General features: G+C 36.5%; 1 protein-coding gene across 2 annotated transcripts in view; it reads left to right on the top strand.

Moving 5' to 3' along the window:
* UBE3A (ubiquitin protein ligase E3A) overlaps positions 1-12,280 on the top strand; it is a 48,322-nt gene extending 36,042 nt beyond the window's left edge. The window contains exons 7-13 of one of the 2 annotated variants that reach the window (XM_014306621.2): positions 2,956-3,100; positions 6,522-6,727; positions 8,871-9,035; positions 9,422-9,577; positions 9,671-9,744; positions 10,214-10,357; positions 10,570-12,280. In XM_014306621.2, the coding sequence (XP_014162096.1) occupies positions 2,956-3,100; positions 6,522-6,727; positions 8,871-9,035; positions 9,422-9,577; positions 9,671-9,744; positions 10,214-10,357; positions 10,570-10,690 (1,011 nt within the window). In that variant the 3' untranslated portion in view covers positions 10,691-12,280. The remainder of the gene's footprint in view (positions 1-2,955; positions 3,101-6,521; positions 6,728-8,870; positions 9,036-9,421; positions 9,578-9,670; positions 9,745-10,213; positions 10,358-10,569) is intronic. The other variant, XM_031056151.1, reaches the window with a different exon arrangement.
* Positions 12,281-13,220: the final 940 nt, after the last annotated feature.

Below are 13,220 nucleotides of genomic sequence, written 5' to 3'. Positions count from 1 at the left end.
TGGAGCAAAGGTTGCTTTTTCATGAAAACAGAAGAAGGAAATTAGCAACATTTTGCTTCCATTGGAAATGAGCAAAACTGTTGATGTGTGCAGGCTCCAAATGCATGAACTGTAAAAAAAAAAAAACAGTTGGAGCAAAGGCTGCTTTGTCACTGTAACTATTACCTTCCATGCTGGTTTTTAGAAAAGTGTGTTGACCAACTTAAGTCATGATGTGTCACTGGTACTTTCAAGCTTAAATTAGCTGTGTTCTGTCATTTTTCTGTCTAGTGTGAAAAGCATTCCTGTCTCTGCCTTAAAGAGAACTTTTATTTTATGATAGAACTTAAGGTGGTTTGTGATCATTTTTAACTGAATAGAAATTAGTTCAGTTGCCATCAATTTTAAGCAGGTTGCCAAACACTGGTGTTACATTAAGCTTTTAAATTTTGTCATATTTCTGTCATTCAGTGAACATTCCTGTCTTTCAGGAAAGCAGTGTCATTCTGTAAACAAAGTAAAATCACCCAATGTCTAAAGTTGTGGAACATTGGTGTGTTTCAGCAAAGAAAATACAAAATATTCTTTATGACATCATCTTTCAGCTTTCAGCTTTTCAATTCACACATTCTTCGGCTGCTTTAGACATTTTTAGGAATTTTAGGAAGTCTCTGCTTTTTAGGAAGTCCCTGGAAAACGTAGTGATTATTTCAATGATGTGGCTAGTCAAACCATCATGACAGAAAACAACTTCTAAAACTTCAGTAATTCACATAGATGGATTGTGTTTCCCTAGCAGCATCTATGTTGACAAGGTTGAGATAGCTGTGATTATTAAAAACAAAGAAAGACCCCAAAAAACCTAAGAACCAGACAGCAATAACTGAAGTTCATGCTTCCCTTCTATAGAAACACTTCTGCAGTTCTGCTTAAATTCAGTGCCTCCTTACAGTTGTGTTTGCTGCTGTTGCCCACTGCATTCAGTTTTTATTGTGAAGCATCAGTGTTGACACAGATACTCAAAGGAGCAGCTAAACCCACAACTTTAAGTTGAGCAGCTTAGCAGCATTTTCCTGCTTATAGAATCTACTTCAAGGAGCATCAGGCTTTGCTCAAAATACTGGGTTTTTGATAATCCTTTATCTGACTCCCTTGCAGACGTCCAGTGCACTGTTCTAATCTGCCTAGCCAGCATTGCTCAACTAAGACTGTTTCCTTCCTCTTTTTTTAGGCTGTTTTTGTCAGCCAAAAAATAATTTTGCAATTTCTTTAACTGCTCTATATGTATAATATGAACTTATATAAATATGAACCTTCCTTAGTGCATTTCCATGACACGATAGAGTCTTCACACTATGAGATAGGGTTGCTGTCCCAGAAGAAATGCAGAGATAGCATATGCTTTCTCAGCACTCATGAAAATTCATAAATCATGCAATGTATTAAATTACTGGTGGTAAAGACTACAAAGCCAACAAAGTCATTGCTGGGGAGGAAAAAACCACAACTTTATTGCTATTGGTTGTAAGTGGAAAGGATCCAAATAAGAGCTGCAAAATATCCTTGCTTAACTTCTGATTTACTGAAAGGATACATTTTTGGTGTAAGCAAGTGAAGGACCTGGCAATGTGCATTCACAGCCCAGAGATCCAACCATACCCTGGGCTGCATCAAAAGCAGCATGGCCTGCAGGTCAAGGGAGGTGACTGTCCCCTTCTACTCTACGCTTGTGAGATTCTCCCCTGGAGCGCTGCATCCAGCTCTGGGTGCCCAGCATAAGAAGGATGTGGACCTGTTGGGTTGAATCCAGAGGAGGGATGCAAAAATGATCAGAGGGCTGGAGCACCTCTCCTATAAACACAGGCTGGGAGAGTTAGGGTTGCTCAGCCAAAGAGAAGGCTCCTGGGAGACCTTATAGAAAGGTCTCCGTTTCAGCACCTAAAGGAGGCTGATGAGAACTGGAGAGGAAGTTTTACAAAGGCATGTAACGATGGGACAAATTACCTCATATGATAGAGGAGAGGTTTAGATTAGATGTTGAGAAGAAATTTTTTGCTGCGAAGGTGGTGGGGCACTGCAGCTGGTTGCCCAGGAGAGTTGGCAATGTCCCATCCCTGGAACTATTTAAGGCCATGCTAGATGGGGCTTTGAGCAAGCTAGTTTACTGGAATGTGTCCCAGCCCATGGCAGAAGGGTTGGAACTAGATGATCTTTCCAGGTCCCTTCCAACCCAAACTATTTTGTGATTCTGTGGCCTCTAATGGCCTCTATATAGACTTAAAACTCTTGTAAAATGTCAGATTTACGATTTGGTCTTAACAGAATTTTCACTTTCACAGCAGCAGTGCAGTAGATCTGTTTAAAGGCACTGAAGAAATAAGAGCAAGAGAGTTTTGAGACTTCATTAGGATCAAGAAGAGGGAGTTGATTTGACTGTAATACTAGTGTCTTTTGTGTTCTTAGGTTTTTTCCCCAGCTCTTTGTTTGAGAGATGCAAGTACTCATCAAAGGCTTGTTTTCAGTCTCCCCCTCTGAAAACATATCTGTGTAATCCCTTCACAAAGCCTTTTATTGTCAAACATGTAGATCATATTGCAGAATCTTCATTGTCAGATGAATTTAATTATTCTAGTAATACATCTTGTTTTCTTCCTTTTTCTGTGAATTGTGTGCAACACAATGATAACTTGTTTTAAATAAGTGCTTAAAAGAATAGAAATAGAGAATGCTAACAGCCAGTGAGCTTTAATGGGCTGACAGATCAGTTCTATGGTAAGTTTCTTGCTGTTAATCCCTAGATTGTAAAACATGTTTAGAGTGGTTTAGGGTTACTATTGATTTCTCTTATTTTACTGTTGTGATTTGTGCTCGCTTTCTTCTTAAATTTGGAGGGTACTTTTGGTTTCATTATTTGTTACTAAACTATTCTAGTAAATAGATTTACTAATGAAATATTTCTATCTCTTCTCTCAATAGCTAGAGATGATTGCCATGGAAAATCCTGCAGACTTGAAGAAGCAATTGTATGTTGAATTTGAAGGAGAGCAAGGGGTAGATGAAGGAGGTGTTTCCAAAGAATTTTTTCAACTGGTTGTGGAAGAAATCTTCAATCCAGATATCGGTACGTGTTCTAATAATTTTCTGATTTAACAGATTTTTCTCACAAAAGGTCGGCCTGGATGATCTTCCAAACTAGATTGCTCTATGTTTATGCTTTCTGTATCCACTGCTGCCTCTCTCTGAAGCTCTCCAGGTTCATTGATGGTCACCAGAGTATTTGCCAAACATTGAGGCTCACTGTGTTGTCAGCAGTCATCCTCCTAAAGGAGGAATGATGGAAAGAGTAACTGTGTATAGTTAATGAGAACCATCATTACTTGTTTGGATACAAATCAGTAGTACAGGGTTTCTTAGCTGGGTTCCTTTGTTCTCTCACATTTCTCCTCACTTTGCTTTGTAATTAGCTTCTAGAATTAGGAATCAAACCAAAGACGAAGAGCTGCAATAAAGCAAGAGTCGGACTATGGGAGTTTTTCAGTTACTTCCTCCAGCTTAATAAATCTGATAGTCTCAGTTCTGAAGATCCAAAGTGTCACAGCAGTGTCAAATTTGATTGTAGTTAAAGAACAAAGAGTAACTTGGTATATTAGAGCCAAAATTTTACATTTGTGTTTCGGCAGTCATACTTCCATCATATTATTTTTTCCCTTGCTCCCTGCACCAATCATTTATGCAAGGACATGCTTCTTTTACTGTGCAACTTGTCTGCTACTCTGAAAAGATGAAAATGTTATAAAATTATAAGACTACTTCATGTTAAAATAGTAATGAGACCTGCCAGTTTCCTATACTAATTTTGCATTTTATGTGAAATATGATGTTACATTGTATTTCCTGTAATGGGTTCCATTAAAGAAGCCTAACAGCTCATGGCTGTTAATTTGGTTTCACTGGACTATTGTAAAAGATAAAGCTGCTGTTCTTTGTTTTGTAGCTTAGAAAATTGATGAGAATGCACAGAAATCTATTTTAACCGGATTAGAAAGGAGGGTATCAGTATCAAGTACCCAGAATCAGTAGCAAAAATCTGAACCTTGGCACTTGCTCTTCACCATATGCAAGCCAGTTCTTATAACAAGTGGTACAGAATCATAGACAAGTCTTACTCACTCTGAAAAATGCTATTAACTTAGACAGATTTGTAATCTGAATTAGCTTACTTTGAAGTATGGTAAAATAAAGAACTTTTAGTACTTTGATTGATTACTTTTTATTTTCAACACAAAATAAATACATTTTCAACTTGAGTTTATCTAAACAGAAGTTGTGTGGGTGTATTGAACTACTCTTTATTTAGTAGTGCTAAAGTGTGCTTAAGCTAAGATCCAAGCAGTGTGTATATACTCCCTGCATTTAAAGGTAGGTCATATATTAGAAATGTATGCATGTGTTAAGTTTTACTTCTGTATTAAAAATGTAAAAAAGTTAGCAGTTCATGTATGCACCAGATATACCATGAGTGACTTTTGTTGATTTATAAATGCTTTCTTTACCTGAGAAAACAGAGGAGATCCTTTAAGTGGAACTTAAAATGTCTGTCTTCAATAGGTATATTTGGAGAGATGTATATTGTTATTATAGTTTCTTTGACTTTTTGAGTATTTTGATATTAAACTACCTTAAAATTTTACTCAAAGGAGGCAATAACTCAGAATAATACTGGTAAAGATATTCCATGGTAAAGGAATAAGTGATAACTTCCTATAACTTACAGGGCAATTATTTTTGCCTTCTTGCAGATTCCATTTTCTTCTGGTGTTTCATTATGATTTTAATGTACTGTAGTCTTAATTTTGGTAAGGGAGTTAAATACTGTATTGCACCTTAAAGTGTTTCCAGACATGGATCTGAGTAAACTGTTGATGCTTCATTATTAAACATTTGCTGGAGTTGTTGGTTTTGACAGTTTAACTTTTCCATGATATTCCAAAAAGTCATTGCTTTACATTCCAGTAATCCAGAAGTTACCTCAGTCTGTTCAGAAAATGGTATACAGGATTCTAGATAATGTTTGGCCTATATATGCCTGAGCTGCTCATCCATTTCTGATCTCCAGTTGCCTTATCTGATGGATCAGTCTGTTATTTGTGTGCTTCCTAATGGCTGACCCAGTCCATGTCACTTATTGAGATACATTCTGAGGAATACCCGGAGTCTGAATGAGCTTGCAGTTATTGCCTTACATGGAATGAGGAAAAAGTCTTTATCTCTTGGCTGAAGATAATGTTTTCAGTCTTCAGAGTAATTTTGTCTTCATGTGGCTTTGTAATCAGTTTGTACATCTGCATGGGTTGTAAACAAGAGTATCTTTTAAGAGCTGACAAGATAAATCCTTGTGGCAAATGTAGTTGATATTCTTCACACGGATCTGACAGGGTGTGTTGAGAGTAAGGAGCCTGGGGCAGTTTTTCTTAGGTTCTGCTGGAAAATCTGACAGCTCTACAAGCAGCAGGTGATTGGGACTGGCCTGTCCAGGGTGGTCTCTCTCTCACCTTAAGTCTATGGCGTTTGCATTTATTTTGTTTCAGTATCTAGTCAGGTAAGCAATGGATTTTATTGAGAATGTTATTTATATATAAATAATATTTATATAAATAATATATAGCCTGTGCACTCTGGTTTCATAAACAAGAGCTGTCTTGTGTCTTGCTACAGCCAAAAGGGTAAGACACTCTGCCTGTCTCTTGGCTTCACATTTTCTCCCTGGAGCTTCTGGCATGTGCCAGTTCAACTGTCTATTGAAGTCTTCAGTGCTCAGTTCATGAGCTGGGCTGGAAATTGGTCTCCTGAAATACTGAACTGAGTGAGAGAAGCAAAACCACTCTCTTTAGACAGTGACAAGCTGTTAAAATTGCAACCCCTTCTGTGAGGCCATGGTCCATTTTCCTCTCAAGTTCAGATGTGTTTATTAGCTGCAGTAACAATTGTCCTTGAAACAAGCAAACAAATCTGTTGGGCATCTAACTCTAAAATCATGGGTGATGGTCAATCCTTTCTCCATCATCATAGCTTCTAATTAAGTAGTAGGGCTGCATCTAGTCCTGTTCCTTTGCTGGAACTGGCCTTTGAGGAAAGGCTGTCACTTCTTAGTAATTAGAGTCCTTCGGGATTGTTTCATCCACATGTCTTTAACTGTGTTCTTTTCTTGTACTGCTGTATTTATCAAAGTCAGAATCATTGTTATCAGTGTGCTGCTGGCTCCTCAGTAGAGGAGGGGATGAAAGCTTGTGTATGTGCAGCTCCAGTGAGTGTTGCAGATACTGCATCACAGGTCTCTTGCGGGCTTTTAGGGGTGATGTGAGTAACAGTATTTTGAGCAGCTCCAGTTACCCTAAGTAGATTCTCTTTGCCATTCAATTCAGTATAATGTTAAGTTAAATATTGCTTAAAGGCTAGTGCAAATGGGTTTATAAGGGTATATTTTATGTGCCATTTTTATTGAATTGTAACCATAATTGTTCTTTTTCTTTTTTTCTTAACAGGGATGTTCACATATGATGAGTCTACAAAACTGTTTTGGTTTAATCCGTCCTCTTTTGAAACGGAGGGTCAGTTTACCCTGATTGGCATAGTACTGGGACTGGCTATTTACAACAACTGTATACTGGATGTACATTTCCCCATGGTTGTCTACAGGAAGCTAATGGGCAAAAAAGGAACTTTCCGTGATCTGGCAGACTCTCATCCTGTAAGTTCCTTATGTTCTTCGAGTTAAGTAGTGCATTTTCCATGGAATAATTTAATCTGTATTTCAGTTAAACACAAGATCACTGTCAGAAGTGAAAGTGAAATAACCAGTGACTTGCATTACGAGTCCGTATTTGTTAAAATAAATTCATAAGCAAGAAAATTTCTTGCTACATTTGGTTTGGAAGAGGCAAAATTGTAACATCAATGAATAGGGCTCAGTATCAATAAAGTTTGGGGTTTTTTGCTACATAAACTCACACATGTTACTAAAAATTATTAAGCATAAACAAGCCTGTCTCTTCCCAAAGAGACTTGTAAAACTGGGCTGTTTATAGCTATTTGTAGAAGTAAATTTCTACCCCAAAAAAGTGCAAGTAAGAATAATAATGCAAAGGTGTGATGTTCTTACTGGTTTTTGTCTAAAGCAAGAGACAGATGAAGCTGTTTATGAATATCCCTACAGTTAATGAATATCCAGTGATCAGTGTCCATCTTCACAGACCCATTCCCAGCCAGTGGCTGTACACAAGCACTGAGCTGTACATGTGCTTTATTAGATAGAGCACACTAGTTTGTGTGCAGGACATCTTGGCTCTGCTCTGCCTGCAATCAGAGATCACCAATGGCTTCCCCTCATGGTGCTGGTAGGAGCTGTTAGCAAGCTTCATTTGGTTTCAAACCATGGGACACTTCCCTTTTATAAGCAGTTATACAGAATCTTCTTTTCAAAAAAGATTAGTAAAATGATACTGTCTAAAAAGAACTTACTTGGCTTTCATTTTTGGAAATGAGGCATGTTTAATCAAAAAATACATTATCTGGTCTGTTTGGTGTGGCTACGTACAACAGCATGCCGGTTTCGACCAGTTTGTCTGTGTAATGATGTTGAGAAATAGTGCCCTGAGTTTCCTCTAACTTTTATTACATACTCAAAATTTCGTGACCAAAAAAAAAAGAATGTATGTCTGTGGAACAGGACAGTCAGGGCATTTCCTAATTTTTCTCCGCTGCTCTTAGGTTTCTCCTCTATCACCTACAGTGATTTCTTTTAAAATAATCCTTTTTTAACTCTTTGTGTTCTCATGTGACTGAAACACTTCAGAGCTTCTGAAACCCAAAATGAAATTCACAGTAGTCAAACCTCCCAGTGCTTTTTCTAATGCTGTAGAGCATGGAGAACAGGTTGTTCACCAGCCCTCACCACCAGTGGTTCCAAGTTCAGTGATTTTTCAGTGCAAGGTCCTTTTTAAAGGTTCTGTGGAAGAATCAAAAACACACAGAGAGGTTGAGGTTTACATATTAACTTTCATGTTTCAGTTTAAACATTGGGAGGAAATTTATTTTTCTACTTCACTATAAAAATACAGTTGCACACAGTTGTCACTTCCACCTTCTCTTTGTATTCTTTAGCCCCTCTGCCTCTATTGCAGCCAAGTAATTGTTCCTTTGCTGCATAGGCTTTGGTTTCCAAGAGAGTCTTGGGCTTTTCCTAAGGCATAGCAGGAAGGAAAGCTGGTTATTCCTTTGAATAGAGCAAACTCTTACAGGTAATTTCAGATTCCACTTGGTAAATTCTGATCAAACTTGTGATTTTTTATTTTTGGTTCATAAATGTCTTCTTATGTTAAGGACTGCCCCATCTGTGTTGCTTCAGGATTACTTCCTAGTTGATTTCAGTTTTAAATAAGAAGATGAAAGCCTGCTGTCTGAATTTTATCTGACATAAAATACAGGGGTTTCTTTGATTTTTAACTCATAAATGTTCCCCTTACTTGTGTAACATATTCTGGATGCCTGAAGGTAAAGACTGATTCAAAAGACTTGAGATGTTATTAAAGGCTGTTAAACTGCAGGTTTGACCATTGCATTTTGGAAGATTGGTAGGTACTAAAAGGCTCTTTTAAGGGAATTATCACTGATTGCCATGTTTCTTTTTTATCTTAATATCTTCTGTTGTTTCTCTTTACAGATACTGAACTTAATAAGTAATTGTTTGGACTGCTATGAGAGATTTTTAGGTGACTTGTGTCATAGAATATAACAACCCTTTTTTGAGGTGGATGGTTTCATGTCTTCTTGTATTACTCAGTGGAATTTTTCAAAGCTTATTTTTGACAGACATGTATTCCTTATTCTGTTAGGTTCTGTATCAGAGTTTGAGAGACTTACTGGAGTATGAAGGAAGTGTGGAAGATGATATGATGATAACGTTTCAAATATCTCACACGGATCTCTTTGGCAATCCAATGATGCATGATTTAAAGGAAAACGGTGATAAAATTCCTATTACAAATGAAAACAGAAAGGTACATTCAGCTTTTTAAACAGCATCTTGAGTTCTTTGATATACTGTGTGTAGAATTATGTAGAATCCTACAAAGGTTTGGTCTCACTTATAATTTTTAAGTTTAAAAGGCTTTTAAAATTGCTATAGCACAGTGTGGTTGTAAACAGAAAAGGTTTCTCTTAAAGAAAGCATTGATACATGGATACGTTGCTTCTGGGGGGGATGTTTGACCTGTTTGAGCAGTATTTGACACTTGTTCTTTTGTGTTGCTGAATAAAAACTGAGCTCAGATAATTTGCATAGAATTACAGAATTATATGTATTTTGGGGTCTTGTATTTTTGGGAGGTACTTCAAGTGGCATGTGTTGAAACACTAAGGTTTATTGGGGTTTATTTCCTTGCAGGAATTTGTCAATCTCTATGCTGACTATATACTCAATAAATCAGTAGAAAAGCAGTTCAAGGCCTTTCGGAGAGGATTCCACATGGTGACCAATGAATCTCCTTTGAAATATTTATTTAGACCAGAGGAAATTGAATTACTTATTTGTGGAAGTAGGGTAAGAATTTTGAATATACACTAGAGAGTGGAGCTTTTTTTGATACTGAGTATATAATTAGTGGTCATCTTTAAAAATATCATCTTCTTACAGAATTTAGATTTTCAAGCACTAGAAGAAACTACAGAATATGATGGTGGCTATACAAGAGACTCTCTTATTATTAGGTAATTTTTTCTAATTTTGTAAAGATAAAAAGTACTTCCTCTGCTTGTTTCTTCATAATGATTTTAATATTGTAAGATTTAATATTTTTGTAGTAGTGGAGATGCAAATGTCTTATGTGTAATTTCACTTTTCTCAAGTATTGTCATTACAGAAGAGGAGTGGTATAAGCATTGTTCAATCAGTACAATTCCTTAGGAAATAGGAATAATAAAATAGCTGCAGGACATAGCCAAATTAATGTTTAAAGACAGTTAAACTGCAGTGTTTAGTAATATTTCTGATTTCTGTTTCTGAATTTCATTTATGGTAAATACATTCTGAGAGTTTTGGTTAATGAATGCAACTTATAAACTTGATGCTAAGACTGATTAGAATTATTATACCTTCAAAGCTCAATTATTTTTGAAATTCTTATTTATACCAAAGAAAGTTTACAGTTTATTTACTTTTTAATTTCTTCTTTAATAGGGAATTCTGGGAAATAGTCCATTCATTTACAGATGAACAGAAAAGACTATTCTTACAGTTTACAACAGGCACAGACAGAGCCCCTGTGGGAGGACTTGGAAAGTTAAAGATGATCATAGCCAAAAATGGCCCAGATACAGAGAGGTAAAAAAAAAAAAAAATTCTACGTTTTGCTTGGTTTTTTATAAATGGAAGTGAATTATGTGCTTTTACATTATTAACCTTGTTAAATCTGAAAGTTGAATCTATAAGGGAAGTTTATTTTCTTCAAATTCATTATTTTTTGACTTGTAAAATAGAGATGCATTTCTTTTGCATGTTCCAAGATCTGAATGCTTGTATTTTTTGTCCCACAGGTTACCTACATCTCACACATGCTTTAATGTACTTTTGCTTCCGGAGTACTCAAGCAAAGAAAAGCTTAAAGAAAGATTATTGAAGGCCATCACATATGCCAAAGGATTTGGCATGCTGTAATAAGTATAACAAAAGGGATTTAAAAATGATGGTGATGATGTCCCTGTCCAAAAAGGCCATAAGATAGTGAGCTACAGTAGTCACCTGTGTTTGTGCCTCCCTTCTTTACTGGGGACATTGGGCTGGAACAGCAGATTTCAGCTGCTTATATGAACAAAATCTTTATTTTTTCTTTTAGCGTGAAAGTGTTACATATTCTTTCACTTGTATGTACAGAGAGGTTTTCCTGAATATTTATTTTAAGGGTTAAATCACTTTTGCTTGTGTTTATTACTGCTTGAAGTTGAGCCTTTTTGAGTATTTACAAGAAAACAAACTGTACTCTCCCAAGGAAAATATTGCCATCATTTGTAGACCATGTAACCTTCAAGTATGTGCTATATTTTTGTCCCTGTATCTAATCAAATCAAGAACTGTACTTTTTGAAGAGTTTGCTTTTGAAACTTGAAGTCTTGAAAAACAGTGTGATGCAATTACTGCTGTTCTAGCCCCCAAAGAGTTTCTGTGCAAAATCTTGAGAATCAATAAAGATGGAAGGGAGAACTTGGAATGTTAAATTGCAGCCTTGAGAACTTTACTTTAGTCACAGCACAACAATTAAAATTCATTTCACTATATGTTGTCTTCACATGTCTTGTAATAAACTGTGTTTTTAATTAGGAAACATTTCTTAGCATATGAAAGGGTAGAAATTTTAGTTACTTTTTTAAAAAAAGTTTACTGGGGAAAGTGCATTTTCAACTGAACAGCTTTAGAGTAGGGAGTGAAGTGTCTGGAAAAAAAGATAGGAAGTTTTTGCTATATTTTAAACAAAGCATGTGGAAGTGCACTTAAAATGAAGTTCTATTCTTAATTGCCTATTATGTTGACATTTAAAATAGACAATCCAAAGTCTTCCCTATATGTTATGTCATCATTTATTTAATGATTCATTTTTCCTACCTATCAAGGCACATGATCAGTGTTGCACCATAGTCTAAAGGGATGGCTACTGTATTTTAATCTCATCTAACAATAAGCAAAATTGAACAATATTAAACGTGAGGCCTACTTCATGTTGTACACTTCCAACCATTAAATAAACTGTTAGAAAGTAAGTACTAAGGTTATGTTCATCTACTACATAAAGTATTCAGTAGGTTTTTAATTTAACTCTACAAATCATATCAGAAATAAATCCTTTACCTTTCTTAGTCTGTGTTTAATGTTAATTTCTCCTGTTGCAATATATGATGAAGGGATTCTGCATTTGTGAGTGCAGATGGAACTGGCATATCTCTTTTCCAATACAAGCTGCAGCGGATGTGCAGAGCTGAGCTTGTGCCTTGACAATTGCTATAACTGGCTACTACCGATCAAACCCGTGACTGTGTGGAATTGGCATTAAAAGGCTTAGTTTTGAAATCATTGGAAAAAGAAAAGATGTCTTTCAGGACTATTTTAATAAATTCTTTCTAGTAATAGAAACAGACAACTGTTATGTAACTATGATGCTGAATAAAACAATGACCTTTTTTCACCATGGTTCAGTGAAAAAGAAAACAAGTTACTTTCTTACTTTGATAAATTAGATATTAAATTGTTTGATTAGATGTTGTTGTAGTACTGAATAATTTGAGGGTTGCAGGTATGGAAAGCTCTCCACAAGTGAACTGTAGTGATGTGGGGTCCAGCCGTGTTCCCCCCTCATTCAAGCCAATGCCAGATGGCCTGGACACACGGGACTGAAACTTACTGGGGAGGGAAAGGTGCTATCTGTCTTCTGGCCTGTGATCTCAGAGGTGGCCCTTGGGGCCTGCCCTCTTGTATGTCCACCTTGCTGTATGTCCCAGAGGAGGAAAACACAAGATACCTCTCAGTGCAGAGTGACAACAGTGCCTGCTGAGCCCTTCAAGTTTGGACCAACTCTTACTGTAGGTGGTAAGAACATTTGCCAAGTGCCTTAAGGTCATTCACTGCAAGCATGAACACATCATGATGCTACTGTGTGGTATGTACAGTGTTCACAGTCTGATGTGTTAAGCTCTATCCCTGTAACTCTTCTTACACTAATTTGGCTGTGGTTTGTGGTTGCACCCAGCTGACAGGCGTATGTGATTCATGTTGGCGTTTTTTGATATGGGTCTAAAAGCTGTGCAGACAGCATAACTGGATAGCAATACAAAGTTCTCTTAACTGTTGACATTGTAAATATGCTCTTTCTGTTTTCCTTTAGCATTAAGATTAAAATAATACATAATGGCATTGGCCTTCAAAAGCATAAATTGTTTTTCAAGGAATCATTTTCAGGTAAGATATAAGTACTTAATATTTGACTGATTTCTTATGTAAATATATACTGCCTCCCCCCAAATTCCACTGTACTGAAACCTTATCTCCTTAGGACTGGTGTAAGTGCACTAGTTGTTCAGGAGCACCAGTTGATAAGGTTTAAAAAAATTTTGAAGTCTTATAGCTGCAGGCTGCATTCCTGTCCTACAGAAGTTTCAGCCAGTGTTCTGTTTGAAGGGGAAAATGTCATTTTAAGCTG

Source organism: Geospiza fortis, unplaced genomic scaffold (assembly GCF_000277835.1).
Source record: "Geospiza fortis unplaced genomic scaffold, GeoFor_1.0 scaffold192, whole genome shotgun sequence".
Classification (NCBI taxonomy): Eukaryota; Metazoa; Chordata; class Aves; order Passeriformes; family Thraupidae; genus Geospiza; species Geospiza fortis.
Note: the sequence above shows the minus strand (reverse complement) of the source record. Positions and strands in the feature narration are given on the sequence as shown.